Source organism: Merops nubicus, unplaced genomic scaffold (genome assembly GCF_000691845.1).
Source record: "Merops nubicus isolate BGI_N331 unplaced genomic scaffold, ASM69184v1 scaffold12818, whole genome shotgun sequence".
Classification (NCBI taxonomy): domain Eukaryota; kingdom Metazoa; phylum Chordata; class Aves; order Coraciiformes; family Meropidae; genus Merops; species Merops nubicus.
The window spans coordinates 1,199-13,731 of NW_008627797.1; the positions used below are offsets into that span (position 1 = coordinate 1,199).

At 41.6% G+C, this 12,533-nt stretch overlaps 1 protein-coding gene across 1 annotated transcript; it reads left to right on the forward strand.

The window, feature by feature from the left end:
• Positions 1-232: 232 nt before the first annotated feature.
• Positions 233-12,188, forward strand: NLK (nemo-like kinase; the record flags this gene model as incomplete). The annotated part of the gene is made up of 6 exons (XM_008946457.1): positions 233-339; positions 1,878-1,963; positions 2,811-3,020; positions 7,020-7,121; positions 10,011-10,097; positions 11,990-12,188. Coding segments are annotated over 6 exons (791 nt in total), but the record flags the coding sequence as incomplete, so codon positions are not given.
• Between the last annotated feature and the right edge of the window lie 345 nt (positions 12,189-12,533).

The window sequence follows — 12,533 nt, forward strand, 5'->3', positions numbered from 1 at the left end:
TTGTAACAATTGCCTTAATGCAAACGCTGCTTTGAGTAATCTGTTTTCTTTCACAACCCGTTTTTTATTTTCATTCTTGTAAGAGTCTGGAGACTTGACCTCTGAAGAAGCTTTATTCTTTTTAACTCGATAGCTCTGACCTGTAAGAGCTCAGATTCCTAGGAATCAGAGTAAATGTTTCAAGAGATTATGTGCTCGACTTTCTGCTTTTGCCTTAACTAATAAATTGAAGATATGTTGTCACTGAATTGATGCAGAGTGACCTCCATAAGATTATCGTCTCTCCTCAGCCACTCAGCTCGGATCATGTCAAAGTTTTTCTTTACCAGATTTTACGAGGTAATTTTTCTTTTTTTAAACTTAATGACAATTATATAGTAGTAGTAATTTTATTTTTTTTTTCCGTTTTTTAATGCTTATTCTCAAGACATCCACATCTTGAATGAGTTTCCCATGGAAACTTGTTCTTTTTATTATGAATGAATAGCAGCATTAATGATTCTAGTTATAAGAATACAGCAGCCCTGCTGCCTTCCAGCACAGTCGTGAGTAACGAGTCCATTTGGAAACTTTCATCCAAGAAATGGGATTATTGTGCTTGTGTTTTGAACATCTGACCAATGTTAGTCCAGTTGCTTTTCCATTGGCTTTGAGTATTTTCAGTAAAAAATAAATAGTTAATTTTATCAGGAGGCAGTAAATAGTAGGTTGTTTTCATAAAGAGCAAAGACATCTGAATTATATTCAGAATTAGCAGGGGCTCTTCCAGGTACCTGATGTGCTAGAGAAAAGATTTATACACCTAAAGGACAAAAGGCATTTGTGCCTCTGTGACTGCTGAGTTTGATGACTGGGGGAACACCCAAAACTCTGATTTCTATCCAAATGGCAGTGCAAAACTGTCAGTTAAAGTTTGGCCAAGAGTTACTTGAATTCTCATTCTGTTTGCCCAGACATTTGACCTGAGAGCTTAGTGTTCCCCAGTTTAATGCCATGATTTACTTTTGCTCTCTCTGACCCTACTGGAATTATGGCCATTTTTCCATTTTCCACACTGTCTCCTGTAGCTCACGTGCATGAACAACTTCATGTTGGTCTGCTCTCTCCTGCAGTACTTCTAGTGAGGTGCTTTCTGCATTGCTTCCATTTTCTCAAAAAGGTCAGAATCACAGCTTTGGGGACAGCAAAAGCACGCTGGAAGCACAGGTTCTTTCTCTCCTAACCACCTGAACATTGGAGACATCCCCAGTGGCTGTGATCAGATGTCCTAACTTCATTAGCTCTAGCTTTGAATTTTTAAACTGATAAAGTTAAGGAAAGGGCCTCGGCCTTACTGTGCTTTGGGCCTGTATTCTCTTAGCCTTGTTTTACATTTGCTGCTGACTCACGAGGCTTTAATTTGGGGGGTGGAGGAAGGCAAATTATCTTGGGTTTAATCTGAGTTTATTTCTGAAGTGTAGCTGTTACCTAAAAAAAAAAAAAAGGTGAAGTCAAATTATAGTGCTGCAGATGTTAAAATTGTTACTGGGAAACAGAGCAGTAAAAGTAAAATATGTCAATATTCCAGTGTCATGATTAGCAGGGTATCCATGTCATAGCCAGGGAGATGATGCTTTGGGGTTTTGTTGTTGTTTTTTTAAAAAAACAACAACTACTTAAATGATGTCCACTGTCAAGTTTGTATACTCCAACTGTTTTATCCTTTCACTGAGTGACTCTCTACTAGAGACCGGAAGGTAGAACTGTATAAAAATATGAGCCAGTGACAAAGTCTTTGCTGATCAGGAGTTGCAAGACCTTCCAGGGAAATGTTGTCACCCTTAAACTTCTTTTAAAAGAGAAAAAGGTACTTATTTTAATTTTGTTTAATATTTCAGGTCTGAAATATCTACACTCTGCTGGCATTTTGCATCGAGACATTAAACCAGGGAACCTCCTTGTGAACAGCAACTGTGTTCTTAAGGTGCTAATTAAATTTATTGAAAATGTACATATGTATGTGCTGTTCATTATATATCAGTTATTTTTTAAACAAAACATTTAATATGAATGCTTTTTCTGAAAGTCATGTTAAAAAAAAATCCCACAGGTTTTAAAATTCCTTTAAAAATTATAAAGGAAACTGACGTCTCCCTTTCCCCTTCTCTCCCAACCTCTCCCCAAGTCTCTGAAAGCAAGGTAGACATGAGGCCACACAGAATGCCCAAGGCTCTTCCATTAACTTCTCAGGCATGTGGAATTGTGGAGGGCTTGGGCACGTCTTATAGCTATGCCAAATATTGGAGAGGGGAAAAAAAAAAATTGTTGTTTACACTAATTTGCTAAGCATTCTAACTGTGAAGGTTTTGGCCTCTGTTATTAACCTTTCAGGTTCAAGAAATTTTTTTAAAATTCTCAAAGACAAAGTGAGTAGACAGATAAATTTTTCTGTAACATTTTGAAGCATATCATAACAAATGAAATCTGATTTGGGTTGAAATATTCTGTACCCAGAGGTTGGCAATTTGTTGTTGTTGTTGTAAAGTGGTTTGTTTGGTTTTTCTTTACTCGTTTAGATTATAAATATTGTAATGCCAACTAAAAATGTACTGTGGTTTCAAATAAAATTTTATAAAGTTTAAATGGATGTGGAATAAAGTAGTATAATTTCTTCCTTTTCCCTTTCCCTTTGCTTATGCAGTTACAGCAGATTATCTGATTTATTTAAATGCTGGTTTGGAATTTCCTGCTTCGTTACCAGAAGGTTACCTTCTTGAAATGCATTAAGTGTTTTGGTTATTTTAATTTTCTTATTTACCTTCTCAATTTAGATTTGTGATTTTGGATTGGCCAGGGTGGAAGAATTAGATGAATCTCGCCACATGACTCAGGAAGTTGTCACTCAGTATTACCGAGCTCCAGAAATCCTGATGGGCAGCCGGCACTACAGCAATGCTATTGACATCTGGTCTGTAGGCTGCATCTTTGCAGAATTACTTGGGCGAAGAATATTGTTTCAGGCACAGAGTCCCATACAGCAGGTATAATAAAATTTCCCTTTAAAATTTTTCTGCTGCATAATTTGATGGAATCAGTAATACTCATGCATTTTGAACCTCGAACTTGCTTTTGTTTTGCTTGGTTTACACACGGGCAAGAAACCAAGCGACTCTGCAATGACACCTTCCAGAGAGTATTGAAAGGAGTGGTTATCAGTGCTAGCTTTTGAAGTGTGTGGGTTTTGTAATCTGCTTCAGTACCAAAGTCTGCTGTAGCATTTTACTTGGGATAAGGTAAAAGTGCTATAGCCAAGATCAATCTTTCTGTAATGACTGGTAGGAGAAAGCAGGACGTTTTCTGTCAAGGTATGACTGGAGGTATGCTGTTGACACTTGAACTATTTAAAATGCCAATTAGTAGCATTGCTTGGACTGCTTCACTTTAAGAATGGTCAAGTGTGTAAGAAGTGTTGCATATTTTCTGATGTTACATAGCTGTGGCAACCTATAAAAACTTGAGATGCACCAGAACACGTCACTGTTCCAACAGTAAGCAAGCTAATATAATAGACCTATATTTCTAATTACCTTGGAGTGCTGTTTTTACAGCAGACAGAAAATAAAGTCTGTAGCAGGATATTAGAGGTGGCTGCATTTATACATCTAAGAGAAGGAACAAGATGTGCTGACATAAAAATTTTTCTCCTTAATGTTGCTAGTAGTCATCTATAGATTAGAAACTATGTAGCATTGAAATTGTGAGATTACATGTATTGATTGACAAGACGTAAAATGTTTTCCAAACTTGGTTCCAGGTGACATTCCACACTCTGTACTTCTCTTGTGTGTTCATGCCTGTAGCATTTTCATGGGTTTGAGAAACATTCACATTAGCATGCTGTTTCCAGCATTTGTGTATTTCAAATGTTGCTGTATTGTGTATATATTATTTCAGTGCTATGTCCTGTCTGGAGATGCCGATCCTGCCACTGCAGCCGTGTTCCCAAGAAGTGACTTGCTGGTCGTTCTAAACAGCACTGATACCTCATATGATCACAAAAAGTGTACCTCCTCCCAAAATACACCTCAGCCCTCCCCTAGTGAAGAGATTGCAGAGGAGAAAAGCAGTAATGGCATCAGAGCTGCTAGTGAAATTGACAGCAGTTCTGTTGCAGTCTCAAAAATATTTAAGATCTCCTGGTTCTCTAATCTTTGATCTTCTGCTACACTGAAGCTAAAAATAGGTGTGATTTTTACAGCCTTAGCTATCCATCTTGAAACGTAAAGTGCAAAGACATTCATCAGATAACTCCAGAATAGCATTATGGGGTGGGGCTTTTTGGGTGGTGTTCACTTTATTTAATTTAAAAGTTGCATAAGGTTATGTAAGAGCTCCTAGGCCTTTTGTAATCCCTGTGTGGTAAAACGGTTTTAAGTAGTAATCGCCATCTATATTTCAGTTCTGTTCTGAGAAATTCAGAGGGTGATGTTCAGAGGAGGGTGGAGTACAGGAGTGCCTCAGGCCCGGTGATGTTCTGGGGTTTCCTCAAGCCGGAGCCGTGCCCGTGGTGCAGCCTCTACACCAGAGGTGGTTATCCCGGGGCCCAGGGGCCTTCACCAGCACAGGGGGGACTCCGCTGCCAGGAGCCAGCAGCAGCCTAAATTGCTCCTGGTAGAAAAAACAGGGAAGAGATTGTTTTAAAACTGACTGTACTGCAATTTTTAACTGGGATCCCAGTTGACACCTATTTTAAACTTCGGATGAAGTATCACGCTGGAAGTGATGAATATATCTGAGTTGCTTACTCCAGTTACAGTAGATAACTTTTGATAAGGATTTAGTGAGATTTCTTACAAATACAAGAGATGAGATAATCCATACTGAAACTTAGATAATCAGGAACACTTTCTGACTGTCTGAGAGCAAATGCCTTTCTCCACTTCAATGCTTCAATGACTGGTCTGCATGCTGGTTTGTAAAGGGTAGGTTATAGGGTGCTAAATTTTTACAACCTCCTTAAATTAGCCAGTTCCTCTAGTCTGATTTTGCTGATTATTATTTAATCCTCCTTAAAGACAACCGGTCACATGCCTGGGGCAGTGAGCAGGATCCATTTGGAAGGATCAGAGTGTTAGGAAGAGAGGAGAACATGGCAGATTCTGCCAGCCCAGTGCAGCCCTTTCCCACTGGCTGTAGCCTGTGTGTCCCGTTGTGTTTTGGGGAGTTGTGGAGCCAGGTTGTGGCACAGGGGTACGCAGAGGAGAGGACTCACTCCTCCGTGTGTCCAGGGCATGCTTGCTGCTGGACACTGCTGCTGTGTTTCCAGCTTCAGCTGAGTCTCCTCGAGCAGGTAGTGCAGGCCAGCAGGACGGGACCTGAGGACCTGACATCCCTATCTCCCACGGTTCAGGGTGGAGATGCCCTTTGGAGCAGGCCTAGTCTGGTCTGTGGGGAGGTGATGTACCTTTAGGTGTTCTCATGAACTGCATCCCCCAGGTAGCTGTATCCCACGGGATCCCAGTGCCTGAGCCCCAGGATGCTCAGAGCAAACCAGGAGGGCAGGGACCCTGCTCAGATAAAAGAAATCAGACTTCTAAACAAAACTCCTCTGTGCATGTATTGGAAATATGGGCTAAGATGAAAATTTGTCTTGAGAGATGTTAAATATGAACTCTCAGGAGATAGTTGTGAAAATGGTTTTCAGTGTTTTTTCTTGTAACCATTAGAATAAAGTGTTGGCATTTATACCCCAGATATAAAGGTATATTAGCCTATCACTGCTGGGAGCTTCGGGAGCAGTGGGCTGCCAAGCGCCGTGTTCTGCGTGCCCTGATGCACTGCTATAATTTGTTACATTACTACCTCTATTTTTTAAATACATTGCTCTTTTATTCTATCAGCCCCACATCTCTATTTCTCAATTATGTGTTTTCCACACCTAAAAAACTTAGGGTTTAGGATTTTTTCCCTAGTCTGGTTTTCCCTGTCCGTGCAGCCGCCTCAGGCGCGCCACGCGCTGGGAGCCCAGTGAGGGCTTCCCCTGCCTCCGGGGTGCTGGGAGGGGGGCAGCAGGTTTGCTGTCAGAGGAGAGCTCAGTTGCAGGTTTGCTGTCAGAGGAGAGCTCAGCAGCAGGTTTGCCGTCAGAGGAGAGCTCAGCAGCAGGTTTGCTGTCAGAGGAGAGCTCTGCAGTCACTCGTTAGTGCGGGTGAGTTGTGGTCACAGGGAGGTGTGGACCCAGGTGCTGATCTCACCGCTGCAAGGCTGTTCTCTTTAACTCCAGTTTGCTTGGCTTGTTCAGGGGCTTTGGTTTGGTTGGTTTCTTTCACTGAAGAAGTATATATACAAACTTCTGTAGAAATAAGGTGAAAGTTGCCTGTTGCTTTCCAAAATGACAGTTAAATGAAAAGTCATTTAAAGTTGAGACCAGTTCTAAACACAGCAGCATCTTTGCTCTATTTTAGGTAGCTTTTTTTTTCCTTATACCCAGCACCACTGCTTTTCCCTCCTCTGGTGCTGCTGAGATATATAGATTTATTTAAAAAAAAAAATTTAAAACTTATTTTTCTCATACGTTGGAATTTTTAATATAGTATGTTTGTGGTTTTTTTTCCCCTATTTTCTATAGTTTTATTCCTGTTGATGGCAAAATATTTTGTGTAAAGCAGTAGTTGACCTGTTCTGGGGGAGTCATTTTATGTGGCGTATTGGCGTGCGACACTGATGCTCAGCTGAGAGTATTTGAGGTCTAGAATGAGTAACACACCATTAATGGTACTTACCCATTTTCTTGATGATGTAAAATTGACTTTTAAATCGCAGTAAAATATTTTGCTAAACCTGTAAGCAAAATAAGCTCTTGGATACGAAACTTGGCTCTGTTAGGGTGGTTCTTTCAGTGGAATTACAAATGTTTGTGTTTGCTGTCTAATTCACTGTCTGTTCAGCAGTGGGTTTGAGCTGCTGCCTGCCTGGGCAGCAGTCCCCTCAGCCGAGGGACCCGTGGCAGCCAGCTCTGAGGTGTGTGTGTTGTGTCCCTGCAGCTGGACCTGATCACAGACCTGCTGGGCACGCCGTCGCTGGAGGCCATGAGGACGGCTTGCGAAGGCGCCAAGGCTCACATACTCAGGGGTCCTCACAAACAGGTACAGCCCCCGGGGCACCGCTCACGCCCGGCTTGAACGCCCAGAGCGTGTTTGGTCCTGAGCTCCTTGGGGTGGTCATCTTGGGGATTGTGAGATAGTAAAAATGAACAAAATTAATAACCTGCACGTGTTAACGCGTCAGATCCTTCCAGTAGTTAAGTTTGCATCTTTATTTTCTGCATGTTGAAGTCATTTCTCACGTGTCTACTCACCACAGTAGTAGTTACCATAGATATGAGGAATGAATGTATATTCTCCTATGTTATTAACATGTGGGAGTTCTGCCTCCTTGGCACTTTGGATTCACTACATCAAGTTGTGCCTGTTCCATTTTATGACAGGGTTTTTATTCTTTTAACATTAATAACAGGAGGATTTCCTTTAAGACTTTCTCTACCAGTTTTAAAACAAGTCAAGTCCATTTTTTTGCTATCACATGCTAGAAGTGTAACTTCTAACCATGTGGTTCTGCACTTTCAAGGTTTGAGAAGTTTTATAGTGATTAAAGCCAGGAGAAATAATTTAGATATAGAAACATGTAACAGTATACAAATACATCCAGGTACTTCATAGAAAATATTTGGTTTAAATTCTGATAATCTGGTAATTGCTTGACATTTCCAAAGTGCAGTAGTTGTGCTCTTGGTAGGAGTAAGCAAGAACTGTGGAATTTGTTCACTTTGTTAAAGTTGCTTGTTCAGGATGTTTTATCAAAAATTGAAATGGGTACAGGATTGTCTTCTGGTTTTCTAATCCCAGGGCTAAGGCTGTTCTTGGACAAGCCCCTAAAACTGTCTCTTGACCCACGGAGTGATGGGAATACTAAAAAGCAAGTGAGATGAAATGGCATCAGATATTTCCCATGCAGGTTTAATGCCCTATAGCCACTAAGTCATAGGAAATACACTATAAGCAGTTAGTTCTGTGTCTGTTGGGGAGAATGACATTAATTTTTCCTGGGGTGCCACGGAAGTTGAGCACACTGGAAATAGGGGCTACAGTGCAGCTGGTTCACTTCTGTAATGGTATTTCTCTGGTTTCAGCTTCAAGCACACTTCATGCTTGAATGCAAATTCATGACTTTTCATCTTTTAAAATTGAGATTTTGCTGGTTATAAATAGCTAAATGTTACCAGTTTCTTAATTAGATTAATAGGGAGAGAAAACCAAGTTAGAAACTGGTGATTACTTTGTCACACAAACTATTTTTAATCCAGGTAGGTGAGTGTAGTAGGAGTTAAAGGGTAACTTTTGCTGCTTTATGTAGAAATAGATTAATGCACAAAGTTTCTGATTTAAAAAAAAAAAAAACAAAAAAAACCCCACCCCACTGTGTGTTGGCATAATGAAAATTTACATACTATGTAGACTTCTCTGTTGGTTTTGTATTTAAAAATTCTAGTTCAGACTAGAAGAAGTGAATGGATAAAGTGGCTCCTCTGGGAGAGGCTCTGCCCCTGCGCGGTCAGGAGCGGTTTGGGCTCTGCCGGCGGCCACGTGCTGACCCACTTCTGGAAGTGCAGAGTGTTGGAGGTTGTTTCCTCCCTGCCATGGTCCTGGTGTTCTCTGCCACAGGAGAGAGAGGTCCAGGGCCATGATGCACCTTACTTGCTAAAAGCCCTGGCCACTGGTTCCATGATAACATTATTTACTGTGTACTCCACGGCCATTCTTTATTCCAATTCCTATGTAGCTCCATGTCAGTTAAGCAGGAAGATATTTTACTTGATTTTGGAGACTGACATTGTTGTGGCTTTAAAAGAAGCATATTTGAAGCTCATTTCAGAGATTCTAGGCTATAGCTAATGCTTTAAAATCAATGGCATATAGCATTAGCATTGTTGATTAATTTTATTCATTTGGGGAGACTTTGGATAATCCTTCCCACATGTCAGGACTGTGGGGACAGGGGATTGTCTTCCCATATAGCTACCTTAGAGTTAACGTGTAATTCCAGAGTCAAAGGAGACTTTTCAGGCTAGAGGGTCTGTGCAGTTGGCACCTTTCTATGCTGAGCAAGATCTTGTTGAAGCGTTATCTGCCCCTGGAGTTGGCAGAGCCTGGAGAAGGAGCTGCACAGTGGCCGTGCTCTGGGCTGGGTTAGTGTGTGCCTCCAGGTCTGCAGCTGGAGGAGGGCTGTGTGCTCCCAACCCCAGAGAGGGCTGGATGTCCCCCCTCTTAAAATCTGCCTGTCCCAGGGCACTGGTACCACAGGGGTGGCGTGCCTCTGAGTGTGAGAAACCCAGTGGCCCTGGGAGGGAAACACTGGGTGTTGTGGAGCTGGCTGGAGCAGGAGTCATGCTGCTGTTCAGCTTCTGGGCTCTTCCAGCTTTTTTTAACCATGCCCCGAGCACCACGCTATGAAACAGGGGGGAGTTCCCTGAGCCCCCCTTCCCCTCCCCAGAGCTTCGAGCCCTGGAGTCGGCCTGTTCACCGCTGTGTAAAATGCTGAATGCCTGAAGGTCCTTTTAATTGTGCTGGATGTCGCTGTCGGTTAGATATGGATTGCCTGGGGAGGGAAAGCAAAATAATCCATCATCCAGCAGTGACTGAGATCAGAAAAATGAAATACTGGAAATTATGTGGTTCATCAAGCCCCTGAACAGCTACAGCTTAAAGTGGTATCCATATAGCAAAATAAATAAATACAGTATAGGTTTGTCCAGGAATTACATATGAACTGAGGGGGAAAAAAATCAATTGGATCTCTCCTACAGTTGCTGAGTTTTGAAACAGTGATTATTGTCTTGTTGGAAAGCCTTAGGTAGTGCATGTCCTCTTTCACAAGAAGTTTGTCCTTGTTAACTATAAGCCCATGCATGCTGTAGCTGTGCTTTCTTGCTGATGGATCTGACAGGACAACTCTCTGTGCTCCTGTTTCCCCTACAGCCATCCCTTCCTGTCCTATATACACTTTCCAGTCAAGCTACACACGAAGCAGTTCATCTCCTGTGCAGAATGTTGGTCTTTGATCCAGTAAGTATGGTTTACAATTATCTCTAATACTTTTTAACAGTTTTTGTGGTCTGCTACTAAAATGAATACTTCAAGTCAAGGACTGCTTTAACTGGTTTTCTCCTGCATTGCATATCATTACTTTTGGGCCTGTAAAAGATGTAACAGCATCACCTTATAATTGGTCAATTATTTTCCCTTGGAATGGGGGTTTTGCACTTAAAATCTGGTATTCTTTTGAAGAAAGCTACGGCAGAGTGGGAAAGACGAGGGTGTTCATGAATCATGCTGTCTTTTCCTGGCTAGGTGTAGGTAGCAGAACATCAGATACTTTGATGCAGTTCTAATTAGAGACATGTGGGTGTTCATGGTCTTGCAACACAAAAAATTCCTCCTGCATCCATGCAGTCACAGAGCAGGATCTGTTTTTCCACTGAGCATCTGTTTTTCTAATAAAAATGTGCTGCTGTGGATTTTAGTTTTCATCTTCTTGGGCTTACCATACAAAACTGTCTCTAGATAAGTGAATACCTGAATTGATGATGCTAATTATTTCATTGTTACAGAAAACCCCTAACATTTCACATGAAAAATAGACAGATTGACTGAACTGCAAAGGAGGAATAGCAAAGGAATCGATGAAGTATTCAGAAGGCAGTACCTCTTGATTTTATTTTTTTAAACCTTAAGATTGCTTTACTGGACAAAAACATAGAAATGCTAGATCATCATTTTTCATGTAAACAACCTTTTTTTTTCTTTTTAACTCCCTCAACACTCAGAATACTGTTATTCCATAAGAATTCCATATATATAATATGGATTTCTTGGTGTGCTGTTTGTTTTTTAGCATCAGGACAGTCTTTTAGAACAGGTGATTTTAATTTAATCTAAAATATAACCTGGGAATTGGGACACTTGGGGTTTACTGGACACTTGGGGTAACTGGGTGATCCTTGTGGTCCTTTCCAACCCTGACAGATTCTGATCTTTTTTAGCAGAGGACTTAGTAGTGTTGGCTTAATGGTTGGACTTGATGATCTTAAAGGTCTCTTCCAACCTAAAGGATTCTATGATTCTGCTTCAGGGTTGCCACTGCTTATACTCAGTAACTCTGAGCAAGTGACTTGTTCTATTTGTGGTTTGGTTTTTTTTTTTGGTTTGTGTTTTTTTAACTAACCTATAACAGCAGGTTTCATTACACCTTGACTTTGCAGGAGGGCTTCTGTCTGCAATTCTTTAGAAACAGTTAGTGCTCTCTGCTGTGATGGGATGGCATTGGACATGTAGAGACAGAACTTTTCTTGGGTTCAGCACAAAAAAGTAATACAGGAGTAGACTGCAACTTCATCTGCTGCTCTTGCCCCCTCCTTCCCTGCACTTCCTTCACCACTTGTTTTCTGAAACTTGGAACTCCAGATGCCACCTCCTGAACTACTCAGTTGGCAGGGGTGTTTAAATGTGTGTTTTACTTCAGATACGTACTTGAGGATGTGCTAAAATGCTCTGCAGAGTACGGTCCTAAAAAATGCCCTATTTGGTAAAATTAAATTCTTTGGGCTTGCTTGATTTATGGTAGGAGTCATAACTTTAAGGTTATCTGGAGAAAGTAATTATTGAAAAATAAATATATTTCTGAAAATCACGTTCTCAGCGTGCTGTGTCATTAGCTGTAGTGCAGGAGGGTCCATGCCCTGTTAGCCGTGCTCCTGGTTTTTGGGGAAAGCCTTCCCCCTACCGGCAGCGTGTGCAGGTCTGAAACACCGGCTGAGCTGATCCTTTAACGGGATTAGGGGGTTATAAAACAATTTACAATTAATTCATGGGTAAGTGTTTTTAGACTGTTTCAGTACCTCTTAAAATAGCCTAACTAATTTTGTATTATTTTCTTTTCTCTAAATGCAATATTTCAGTCCAAAAGGATATCTGCTAAGGATGCCTTAGCTCACCCGTATCTCGATGAAGGGCGGTTGCGGTACCACACTTGTATGTGTAAATGTTGTTTTTCCACGTCTACTGGAAGAGTTTATACTAGTGATTTTGAACCCATCACTAATCCCAAATTTGATGACACTTTTGAAAAGAACCTCAGTTCTGTTCGGCAGGTTAAAGGTGAGTAGTCAACTTTTGCATCTGCACTAATCTTCCCGCCCCGTCCCTCTGCGGTGCGTGGTTGGGGTGTGTGGTCTGGGTGCGTGCACTGACCCAGGTGGGTTTGGCCACCTCTAGTAGAGAGAGGAGAGGATTTATTTTCACTGGAAGAGCAGAACCGCTTCTCAGTGTTCTGTCATAATGTCACATTACATGCTGTAGTTGATGTGCAGAAGTCTGCTGGTTTCAAACAATAGTGTTCTTCCCTGACGTCGGTGCTCCCCACGCCACTCCCTCTTGTGCCGAAGGATGACACCGTGGGGGGAGGGGAGATTGCTGCTGGGGCTTTTTTGGGGTGCAGGCTCT